General features: G+C 42.0%; 1 protein-coding gene across 1 annotated transcript in view; it reads right to left on the bottom strand.

Moving 5' to 3' along the window:
* The window catches only part of DCBLD1 (discoidin, CUB and LCCL domain containing 1), a 65,415-nt gene extending 53,318 nt beyond the window's left edge, over window positions 1-12,097 (bottom strand). Inside the window, exon 1 of the mRNA XM_040474623.1 lies at window positions 11,878-12,097. Coding sequence (XP_040330557.1) covers window positions 11,878-12,097 — 220 coding nt within the window. The remainder of the gene's footprint in view (window positions 1-11,877) is intronic.
* Between the last annotated feature and the right edge of the window lie 680 nt (window positions 12,098-12,777).

The following is a 12,777-nucleotide window of genomic DNA, read 5'->3' as shown; positions in this document are numbered from 1 at the left end:
CAGTTCGTTAAAACTATAAACATCTCTCTCTCTCTCTCTCTCTCTCACACACACACACACACACACACATGTTGTCACTTTTCCAGATACATTTTTCAAAAACTCAGCAAGAACCAAAATGTTATTGGAATAGTTAAAAAAAAATCGCCATAATATTGTGAAAATGCTAATAACACCTGGCATTTACTAAACATTTATTATAAAAGGTGGCAGAGTATTCGAAGGGACTTTATGTTACTGAATCTTCTTATAAGCGTATTTTACCAATAATAAATATTAGTTCCCTTTTTAAAATTATGAAACATTTCATACATACACATATAGACATATAGAAAGTAATATCTCAAACATCCAAGAATATACCCCATAGCTTGTAAGATAGGCCATTTCCAATAGAGAACGACTGAAGACCCCAACACCCCTTTTCCATCCCACATCCCTCTTGTTATTGCCCCTGTTCTATGTGTGAAGAAGATGAGGCTCTGAGAAGCCGGGTAACTTGGCCCAGGTGGCTGAGCTGGCACCTGAACCTCTCCTGAATTCCAGAAACCACGGACCTCAGTCCCTGCGCTTTAAGGCTGCAGCTGCTAAAGTCACCCAATGTGGAGGTGAGGAAACTGAGGCAGACAGACTTAAGACTTGCCCATGCTCACATGACTGCTGAGCAGCACCATTAGTATTAAAACCCACATTATTTTTTTATAGTCTTACTCTTCTTGTCTCAAAATTAACATGAGGAAAGTAGCCATGTTTAATTCAGGGATTATTGTAAAACTTATGAGAAACTCTATCACCCTCTCTCTTTAATTATTTAAGCAAGTACTTTTTACCACAATATTAAGGGACAGTCTAATGAGAGGTGACTATTTTACCTCTAACAAAGGTTGTTCACTTTTCTTAGCACCAAGGTGGCTCCTAAAAGATGCTCTGTAAATGAAGTTTTCAGTGGATCAAAGTGCTGCTTCTTAACCTTCTGTGGGCACACCAGTCATCTTGAGATCTGGGTAATAGGCAGGGCCTGGAAATTCTGTGCGTTCAAAAGATTCTTGGTAATGATTATTTTGCTGATGCCTGAAAGATATACTCTGAATAGCAAGAGACTTAAAGAGCCCTTATTAATTAATTCCTATTAATAGATAGGGACCAGGGGTTCCTGGATGGCTCAGTCAGTTAAGCATCAGACTTTGGCTTAGGTCAGGATCACACAGTTGGTGGGTTTGAGCCCCACGTCTGGTTCTGTGCTGACAGCTCGGAGCCTGGAGACTGCTTCAGATTTTGTGTCTCCCTCTCTCTCTGCCCCTCCCCCACTCACACTCTATCTCTCAAAAATAAATGTTAAAAAATTAAAAAAAAAAATAGGGATCTTGCAGTGAACCTTTTCAAAAATGAAAAATTCTTGAGATACCAGTTTTATATGGTTTTAATATCTATTCCTAAAATTGGAACAAGTCTATATTAGCTCTTTGACACTTATTTTCATGATTTCATTTATAAGTCTAGAACAGGCAATAAGAAATTTCAGGATCTACATTTAAGCCAGGGTGACATTTCTGACACCTGGAAAAAAAGTGTCAATTTAGAAATTTAGGGGTAACTGGGTGGTTCAGTCTGTTAAGAGACCAACTTCAGCTCAGGTCATGACCTCACAGTCTGAGAGTTCGAGTCCCATGTCAGGTTCTGTGCTGACAGCTCAGAGCTTGGTGCCTGCTTCTGATATTGTGTCTCCCTCTCTCTTTGCGCCTTCCCTGCTTGCTCTCTGTCTCTGTCTCTCTCTCTCTCTCAAAAATAAACATTAAAAAAATTTTTTTAAGGAAATTATTTGAGCATATGGTAGAAAATACACAAAGAAATAGGATGAGAAATTTTCTAGGAACGTACACATATGTACCATATAGAAGTAAAAAGCAATCAATGTTTACTGACTAGAAAATAGCAAATCTCAGGAAAGAAATGGTATCTTATCATGCATCTACTGAAGTATGAAACATTAAGAGTTGATGGAGGAAAAAATAAACTTTATAAGCTCATATCACATTGCACAGTCCCCAAAAAGTATACTGCCTTTGTACATTCCACATCTTGTACCACAGACTTCATCACAATGCAATAAAAACACATGGTTAACTACTAATTGAGACTTGAAAAAGTCTTAATATTTCTGGAGCAACTGTGATCACCTCTAAGAGAAACCAAAGACTATTAAAGATTTATTGCATAAATAGCTTCCTGAAAATGTGTTTCTCTAAGACTTCTTTAACTTGATCTCCCCAGGACAAGAGCTTTCCTAGAAGATGAAGGACAGGAGACCATCCTAAGGTATCTAGGATTGTAGGACATGCACCTGTATCCCATTATGGACACTCAAAGTGAGTGTGTCTCGGGAAGCCTGGGTGGCTCAGTCGGTCGGTTAGGCATCCGACTTTGGCTCAAGTCATGATCCCATCATTTGTGAGTTCGAGCCCCGTGTTGGGCTCTAACAGCTTGGAGCCTGAAGCCTGCTTTGGATTCTGTGTCTCCCTCTCTCTCTGTCCTTCCCCCGTTCTCACTCTGTCTCTCTCTGTCTCTCAAAAGCTGAATAAAAGTTAAAAAAAAAATTTAAAAAAAAAAGTGAGTGTGCCTGGGGTAAATGATTCAATCTTTCTGATCTCAGTTCCTTTCTTTCATAGCTCTCAGAACTGCTGGGATTCAATTAGATGCAAAAACCACTTGATAAATCAACATACCTATGAAGGTAGGGTTTTAAATTTTTATTGACATAAAAAAATCTACATGGAAAAGCAATGATCGATGGATGCTTACACCACCAAATGAAATGTTGATGGGGAAGAGTAATTTTACTGAGTAAGAAACTATCATTCCACAGACTATTTACAGGTCATAAAGGAAAAAGGCAGCTTCACAATGGAGGGATCAAGCTGAAGTCACTGATCATTTTTAGCATGAAAGTGGGACAATAATAACAATAATAATGTATGCATCTTGAGACACAATCAGCAGCACATGACACCTTTGTGGTACTTTCACCAAAAACACTTAGCATTAATCTAATCAAGTCTTTAGATCTAATTTCAAGGTTATAGAGAATTACAGTGGCTAGCGCACCAAGTAAAAAACACAAAACTCAGAAGCCAGTTGGTCTAATTTAAGATTGATCTGTGTCACAAAATAGCTGAACCTGATTTCCTTGCAGGAAAACAAAACACATGTGTGTAGCGATCACTGGTACCTAAAAAGTGACTTAAGAGATAGAATAACTAACTGTAACGTGTGGACCTCATTTGGATCTTTCTTCGTATAAAGCAGCAGTAAAAAGACATGTTTAGATCAACTGGGTAAATTTGAATATGACTTGACTATTAGATGATATTAAGACGGCACCATCAATATTTTTAGGGGTGTTCAGTGCACTGTAGTAATATAAGAGACTATTTAGAAACGCAAATGAAATATTTGGGAGAGAAATGCCATTTGGTCTTTAACAGATGTCAAATACCTCAGGGAGGGGAAGTGTTTCTGTTAAGATCTTAGTAATACAGCACAGCAACTGTAGCAAAGAGGATGAAGGGGGGGGGGGGAAGAAGATGAAAAACAGAAAGAGAAAAGAATTTCCTACCCACAAGGCAAGAAGGTTTCATAAATTTTTAGACCCTAGGGAGCTAGGAGCAACAGTAGATACTGGGGCATTTCTCTATCTGGAGGCTATCTTCAATTTTAGTCTCTTGGCAAAGCAAGGGCTTTTTCAGGGGGAAAAAAGGCAAATCATGGTCCATGTAATTCTCAAAATAAGCAGCCTCTGTTCTAACTCCTCAGAATGGGAGCAATTCAATAAACAGCTCTCATGTTTCAGTGGTCCTATGGACTATTAAGTCTCAAAAGTTTCTTCTTTTGGGCTGAAATCAACCACATTTCAATATGAGGCAAGCTTGCTTTTGTGAAAAGCAGTAAGAAGGCTGAATTAAATCCATTCAGCCATTTAAAAATTAAGTGAGTCTCACAGAGATTTTACCTACATTTCCTGTAGGAAGTTTTATGCACTAGTAATTCAAATTTACTGTACTTCTTAACTTTTAATATCCATTGGCCTTGTACTTTGACAGAATAGCAAAATACAGTTTTCTTTCCCTTTTTTCAAGAATAAGAGTGCTCTTTAAAAAATAATTCATACACAACTTCTAGGCATATCCACTAGACAGACTTAATCATGAAATGGAACTAGATTAGTACTAATTTCCAAGGATTTTAATTTTGTGATGAAAGAGAGACTGTTCTTTTCCCTTCCTGTAAAATGTAAATATGTTGGCCACTGAATTAAAAGGCCATAATAGTGGTTGTAATTTGAGTTGGAAAATGAATATAAAACCATATAAAACAAATGTGGTTGTCAGTAAAGATAAACTCCAAATAGTCTAATCATTGACAAAGTTGAGTCCTTTAAGTATGAATTAAGAATCTCATTCAGGAAGGACCAAGAAATCTTACCTTTCTGATACTTACTACATTCAGAGTAATAATTTTCTCAAATATAGTACAGGCAAATTTCTTCTGACTCCAAAAGCAAGGAAGGGTTATTTGAAACACACAAAAGACAAAAATCTGGACAAGACCCATGGCTGATTGGACAAGACAAAAATTCCATTTTCCCATTAGATATTCCTCAGTAGCAGTAAAGGACTTGAAAATGAGTTTTTGGTTTCCCTGAAGGCTAATTCTAAATATAAATATAAACTTAGAATTTTTTCCCCAAACAGTATGGTGAAAGCTTTTAATAAAATGTGAAGTTGAAAAAGAAGCAGAATATAAAAGCATGTACAGACTAGGTAGTAGAATGAGTACCCAGGTATTTATTAGTTTTATTGTTGTTCTTTACACCTTACACATATTTAGAGATGAAATTTTATTACCCAATATTTAGTAAAAAAAAAAAAAAAAAAAGTAGATAGTATATAAGTGTGTGTATGCATATGTACATTGGTTGTGGGGATATATATTTGTATTTGTGTGTGTGTGTGTGTGTGTGTGTGTGTGTGCGCGCACGCCAAAAACCTGTCCTTACTGGTTCTCTGTGTAACAGTTTCCTTGCAGGATTACGGTATGTGGGTACAATATTATTTATCGACACCCTGCTTTATTCCACAACTGTTGTGCCTTGTAAGCATTGGGGAATATGTTTGGGAAAGCAGTCAGGAAAGAAAGTCTCATCCTAAGAGAAATTTTTTTGTTTTTGATTTTGTTTTTTTGTGGGTTTTTTTTGGGGGGGGGTGAAGCTCCAGTGTAGCTTTATAAAAAGGGAGAAATGGGGTAAAATAAAACCACTTAGCTAATACCTTGTTTCAAGGTTATTCTTTGCAGCTTTTCTTACAAAAAAATCCATCTAAGCTAAAATTACCACACATAAGACACAAGACATTTCTGCACATATTAGGTACAATTTCACACAGCATAAAAGCTCCCAGAGAGATAGTTCACAAAGGCTAGATTAATAGATCAAGTTGAAATAGCAGTAAACACTCAAGGCATACATGACAATGTGGTTTAATACAGTGATAATGTCACAAATGTCTAAACACTGTCCCAGTGATTTTCAAGGTGAAATAGGCCCCTGATGCCCTCAATGTATAAGCATCTGGAGATCTTGGGGACCTCCGACTCACCTGCTCCAATACCACCTGCTGCAATATTCTTAAGACTGCCAGTGCCTAACTCATGGAAGCTTTCCTGGTGCTGCCTGTAAAGGAGTCTCAAAGATTCTCAAGCCTTTTCAGAGTTGAATTTAATTATTTTCTTGAATACGTTCAGAGTGTTTCCTAAGTCATCACAATAGTCATGTATGCAATTCTGTTTACAACAACTTAGTGAATATCACCATTCACTTCATTCTCTCAAACCTCAGCCACACCATTCATGCGCCGACTAGGAAATAGTTATCTGGAACCCTTTCTCTACCAAGAACTGTACCAGGTGCTGGTGGAGACTATAAAAAGCTCCTTTCATCTCTACTCTCCCCTATTATCCTCGCTTCCCCCTTCCCCCTGGCCAAAACAAAAAACAAACAACAACAACAAAACCAAAAAACAAAAATAAACTCTCTTCAATCCAACTGAAAGGCAAGTTTGACAGTTGGTCTGGATTCAGCATACTAGAGCTCACAGTTAAAATTTATTTCTACATTGGGCTAGAAATCGCCATGTGGGTTTTTCCCAACAATTAAGTCTCTCCCACTCCCCTACCCCCACGGCAAACAGCTATTTTTTTATGTATATACAAAGCAGAGAACATCTGGAAAATGACATCAACATGACTCTTCAGTTGCAAAAAGACAAGATTACACCATATACTAAAGAAAAAAAAATCTGAAGGTCTGGTGATATTTATGGGTTTATCCTCAAAGCCAAACTTCAAATATACCAGAATGAATTCTTCTATTTTAAACCCATATTTCAGACTTTTTGTCTATAAATAACAATGGGACTAGACATAGAATTTTATTACTTTGTCTTGTTCTGGTTTTGAGTCTCAGCTAGAGTCACAGCTTTGAGTCTTTAACAACAGGGCAGGAACTGTGTTTCTACTGCTTCCCCCCCCCCCCCCCCACCAAGGAGCACACATCCCCTCCTGAGCCCCATCATATGGTGGCCACTATTCAAAGCACAAAGTTCCTCCCAGACCTGACATTCTTCTAGGGGGAATTCAGACAAATTAAATAAAAGGGTAAATGATATATTCTGTTGGAAGATGGTAGTGCTCCCAAGAAAAATGAAAGCAGGGAAGGTGGGGAGAAGGAGTCCTGGGGGATGGCAGGAGGGTTACAGGTGATTAGGGACATTCTCCCTGAGAAAGTAACATCTGAACAAAGACTGAAGGGGGAGGGAGTGATGTAGATATTTGGGGCAGGCCTATTCTAGGCAACATGTGCAAAGGCTCTAAGGCAGAAGAATGTCTGCCATCTTTGAAAAATGGCAAGAAATCCAGTATGGCTGGGAGTATGGGGGAGCATGGAAGAAAATGAGGTCCTAGAAGCAGTGGGGGAGGCAGAACAAAGGGACCCCATATTTTTCAAATTAGTAGTAATAAACAGAAATGAAAAGTAAGATAGCTGGCATTCATTGAGCTTTTACCATGTGCTAAGTGCAACTCCGGAGAGGTTATGCTATTATCTCCTTAAAAAACAAGAAATTTGTTACTCTAATATGTATAGGGTAGACTTTATGCTATAGGACACACATAGCAGTAAGTCCAAAACTTTACAGGAAATATTTCCTTATTTCCCTGAACAAGCTGTTTTGGTTTTGTTTTGTTCTTTCTGCCTTAACATGACTAAAACCTTTGATATATGGTGCAGTTAATTTCACTTTCCCATGCGTCTTAAAAATAAAAACATAATTCCTTATAAATGTCAGATGTCTAGCCTATTTCCAAGTTATGTTTTGTATGTGATTTTCAAGTCTGTTTCAGTACCAGAAGTTTAAGGAGTTCAACTTATAAAATAAAAAGTTAATAAATACAGTTCAGGACACTATTCAGAGTTCAAATCATAATAGCATCCTTTGGTTTAATGAATCCTTTAACACAACTTCCTTTCTGAACTATATGGTGCAACTTAATGTTTCTGAGTGGTACAAATTACATCTACTGTAGCCAAAAGGCACCGTCCATGTTCTGCTGGCATGTTCTCTTCTTTCTGATGTTCTTTCATTTAAAAGGCATCCTTGCCACCCAGCTGACAGGGCATCTGGGTGGCTCAGTTGGTTAAGTGTCCAACTTTGGCTCAGCTCATGGTCTTAATGATTTGTGGGTTTGAGTCCCACATCGGGCTCTGTGCTGACAGCTCAGAGCCTGGAGCCTGCTTCAGATTCTCTGCTTTAGATTCTGTCTCCCTCTCTCTCTGCCCCCCCACCCCCAGCCTGTGCTTGTGCTCTCTTTCTCTCAAAAATAAATAAATAAACATTTAAAAAAAAAAAAGGCATCCTTACATACAGAAATAAAGCATTCCAAAGGGCTGGGCTTGCTAACCAAATTAATTAATGGAAGCACCAGATGAACCTTCATAAAGAACTTCAATAGATTCTTTATTACTTAGTTTCTACTAATTAGGAAACAATTTGAAGATAATCTCCTAAACATGAAGAGACTGTTCAGTTCAACCCGAGAAACATTTACTGAGCACCTCTGTCAGGCGCCAGGATGATGGCGACAATCCCAGTCACTCCCTCAAGAACTTACAGACTAAAGGGCAGACAGAACCCCAGACCTTAGAGATGATGGAAAGTCTGGGGTGGGTGCAAACACTGATACAGAAGCTACCCAAATAAACTTGTGCTTACCTTTTAAGAAGCCACTCACCTAGAACATCAGACATCTGCTGTCCCATCTCTAACCAAATATACACAAGTGATGACTTAAGAACAGACCTTCCAATAGTAACAGATAAGAGTTGGGCAGAATTTTTAAGGCAATTTTTAAGTATCCAGTTCTATGCTTACAAGTTTCCTTAGACACTGACTGCTTATTTTTACTCTTCACTAACACTTCAATCACAAAGAGGAAATCTTTCATACACATCTCCAAATATTTTGGGGAAGGGAGAATCAGGGATGTTTAGTTAGCACAAAATCTTCACATGAATTAGGGTATTTTATTCTCAAAACTTATAATAAAGGTAAGAAGACTTAAGTCCAAGCCTATAGATTTTTTTTTTTTAATTTTTTTTTCCACTTTTTTTTTTTTTAATTTTATTTTTGGGACAGAGAGAGACAGAGCATGGACGGGGGAGGGGCAGAGAGAGAGGGAGACACAGAATCGGAAACAGGCTCCAGGCTCTGAGCCATCAGCCCAGAGCCTGACGCGGGGCTCGAACTCCCGGACCGCGAGATAGTGACCTGGCTGAAGTCGGACGCTTAACCGACTGCGCCACCCAGGCGCCCCAAAGCCTATAGATTTATAGTAATTGAATCAATACTAAAGATTAACTTATATGTGGTGTTATGAAGTTCAAAAACCATGTGAAACAATCTGTATAAATATCTCAATTTAGTTAACTAGGTCCAGAGGAGCAGGGCAGAAGAAGCAGCAGACGTCAGACCAAATCCTGCTCATCAAGTCCTACTGTCTGGGGCCTGGCAGGCTATAAACACTAGAAGAGGTGGCCACTTAAAAATTAAATAAATAAATGAATAAATAAACAAACAAACAAACAAACAAATAAATAAATAAAGCAAAAGCACCAGATAGGCGAGCGTCAGCCCTACAAAGGAACCAGTATAGCTTCTCCGGACTCTGACATAAAAAACTGGAATAATTTCACTGACTAGGCTTATAAATATTCAGATTAAAGTATCACATTCATTTCCTGAAACAGAACACAATGAATGAAAGTGTAATATTAAGTTGTCCATGACACAGATGGTAGCCATTTATCATAATCCTTACATTATAAAATGTTTCCGCCATCTCAAAGCTGATTTGAATCAGAATTACCTGGGGGAATTTTTTTTTAAGTGCCCATGGGCGATTCTGATTCACAATCCAGAGCTGGGGCTTTACAAAGCTTCCCGAGACCGTCGTGATCAGGCAGGTTGGGACCCGAGAAGCACCAGACTAGGCTGACTCCCAGAATAATGAAGGTAAAATGGAACAAACGGTCCTCTTCTCATCAAAAACAGACCGTTATGCCAGGGCTGCCCTCTTGTAAACATGAAGATGGCTAACAACACCTATGACCACCATCCAACCACAGCCAGTAGCGTATCTCAAGACCAAATGGGTGTGCCTGCTTAAACTTAGGGACACTTGCCAAACAGGTGACCCAGGGCTAATTGGGAACATCACAGATGTGAGAAATATTAAAAGAAAAAAATGACTGATTATTGCTTCATTCAAGAGGTTTCAGAACCAGAGTTCCTAGGAGATTTTTTTTTTTCAGTAAATGTCCCAAATCTAAGTTTTGCTTTTTTTGTGTGATTGAATACTTATGCCTTTACTGGTTCTTTTAACATCCTAAACATATAGGATGTTTCATGGAAACTCGAAGGACAACATCATCTTCCACCAGTCAACTGCTATAAAATCTCAAATTTGAAGCTCAATAAAAAATCTAAGCAATCACACTTGTTCCCTGAGAACTGCTCTACCAAGCACCTGTTCACCAGCCTGGATGATCTTGCACATCTGAAACTTCTTTGTAAAGATGGATGGTAGTTTTGGTCAGATTAGTACAGGGACACAGTGTCACAGGGATTCACAGACCTGCAGTATTAAAGTTGCACCTTCGGGAAGCACCTGGGTGGCTCTGTTGGTTCAGCACCTGACTCTTGATTTTGGCTCAGGACACGATCTCATGGTTGGTAAGATCAAGCCCAGGATCCAGCTCCCTGCTGGGTGGAGCCTGCTTGGGATTCTCTTTCTCTCTTTCTCTCTCTCTATCCCTCTCCCACTCTTTCCCTCTCTCTCTCTAAAATAAATAAACTTAAAAAGAGAAAGTTGCATCTTCAAACAGTGATGAGAAACATTTTTTAAGTGCTTAAGATACCTGTGATCAAAATCCTACATATTCAATAAAAGCATACATGTTTTTTAAATTTTTTATAACGTTTATTCATTTTTGAGAGACAGAGTGTGAGAGTGGGTGGGGCAGAGAGAGGGAGACACAGAATCTGAAGCAGGCTCCAGGCTCAGAGCTGTCAGCACAGAACCAGACTTGGGTCTGGAACCCACCAACTGTGAGATCATGACCTGAGCCAAAGTCCAACCCTTAGCCGACTAAGGCACCCAGGTGCCCCCAAAGCATACATATTTATTAAATTTTTAGGACATGCATAGCATTCTATTAGTGCCAAGGCATATTTTGTCTAAACTTCAGCTTTGAAACAAATAAATTGGTATGTAAGCAAACTTAGGAAACACCAGTAACATCTTAAGTAGCCATGCTTCAGACTGGGAATGGATATGTGGTTCAGTGGGGGGTAAAAAAAGCCAGCATTTGGTTTAGCAGTGAAACTTGCTTCATTAGAAAACACGGGTGGGGGTGGGAGAGCTGTCAAAATATTCTAGATGGTTAGTGCTATTCAATAACCTCGGTTGAATAGGGGCAGAAGTAGGGAAGGAAAGAAACATGAACTGAAAAGCCGCAGAAAGCTGCCCTATCAGGAAAGAACTAATTAACAAGGATTTGTCTAGGGCTGGTGAAACGGCTTACTGCTTTAATCAGGTGGATGCGCAGAGGCAAACTGGGCTGTGGATTAATTAATTACGTCCAACCTGAAACCAAGGACCAGGTCCACAGAAAGAGCAGCCTGGTCGGGAGTCGGCTCGCTCAAACACCCAAGAAGGAGCCACAGGACTCCAACTTGGGGTGCAGGCGGCACACGAGTGAGGAGCGGCAGGGCGGCCCGCCGGCCCCCTGGCCACAACCCCGGGGAAACATCTGCCCCCGGTTCCTACAAGCCGCGAACGCACCCGCTAGGATCGCAGCCGCGCACGGAGGGCCCCTGCCGCCCAGCAACTCGGCAGCCTTGTCAAGGGAGGCTTGGGCGCAGCGTCCCCACACACGACTCTCCCCTGTGGCGGCCGGGGTCGCCACCTCGGGGCCATGTCACTTCTCCCGGGGCCGGCGGAGTCAGGAAGTCTGGGAGCCGAGTGAGCCCGGCTTCGGGGCAAGAAGAGCGAACGCGGGCAGGCGTCGAGTTGCTTCTCTCGTTGAGCGGAGAAGGAAGGAGTTGGGTGGGGGAACGATCCGAAATTCAGTAACTTATTTTATACTCGAGCCGCCGTCGGCCAGAAAGGGCAGGACTCCTCGGGGTGCAGGCGGAGACCCCACTTCCTCCCGCGCCGGGTCCCTCCAGGCCCGGCCCGGCCCACCCCCACCGGCCGCGCTCCACTCACCCAGCTCGCCCGCCTGCAGCCGGAGCGGGGCGGAGACCACAAGCAGGAGGGCCAGGAGACCGCGGGCGCCCGCCACCATGGCCCCCCCGGGCGCCAGCCTGGCTCGCTCGGCCTCCCCTAGGCGGGCGCAGAGGCTCCGCTGCCCCGGCCGGGCCGCCTCCTCCGCGGCCGAGCGCGCCGCCGGGACTGGGCGCAGCCGCGGCCCCGCACCGAATCCCATTGGGGCGGCTGGGAGCCCAGCCCGGCGGGGGCGTCGCCCGCCCCGCCCAGCCCAGCCCAGCCCAGCCCAGCCCAGCCCCGCTCGCCGGCCCCCAAAGGAGGAAGTCGAGCTCCCTGGCGGCTGCTGGCCGAGAGGCCGGAGGCGCACCAGACTCGGCCCGCGGTCTCCAGTAGGTACCCGGCGCCCCTCGCTTCACTCTCCCCTTTTCTTCCGCCGCTCTTCCCCCAATGCACGTGAACCTGGGAGACAGAGGGACACCTGGCCTGAGGACCTGCCCTGAGCCCCGCTGTGCCTAGGTCCTCCCCAGAGTTCCGGAGCGCGCGGTGGGTGCGTCAGAAAGGCTGCTCTCCACCAGGAGAGCAGCACTGGAGAACTCGAAATGTTGTTTGATAGGTTGATGATGGTGACAATTAAAATGTCATTCAAGTCCCTCCATTCATTCATTCAAAAGTTATTAAGTTCCAGCAGTGTGGCAGGCAGGCACATAAACCCTTGTGACACTTGCAGACGTTAAAAATAATCAGGCAAGTGTATAATGCAAATTGCAGTAGGTAACATGAAGACTACTTGGGGAGCACATTCAGGAAGATTTAATTAGATGGCGGTGAAGAGACCGCGGGGGAGCAATCAGCCAGGAGAGGCCTCACTTAAAAAGTGGCTTCTAAACTGAGACTGAGTGG

The sequence above is a fragment of the Herpailurus yagouaroundi genome, unplaced genomic scaffold (genome assembly GCF_014898765.1).
Source record: "Herpailurus yagouaroundi ecotype Mexico unplaced genomic scaffold, PumYag 139, whole genome shotgun sequence".
Taxonomy (NCBI): domain Eukaryota; kingdom Metazoa; phylum Chordata; class Mammalia; order Carnivora; family Felidae; genus Herpailurus; species Herpailurus yagouaroundi.
This window is presented reverse-complemented; position numbering and strand designations above follow the sequence as displayed.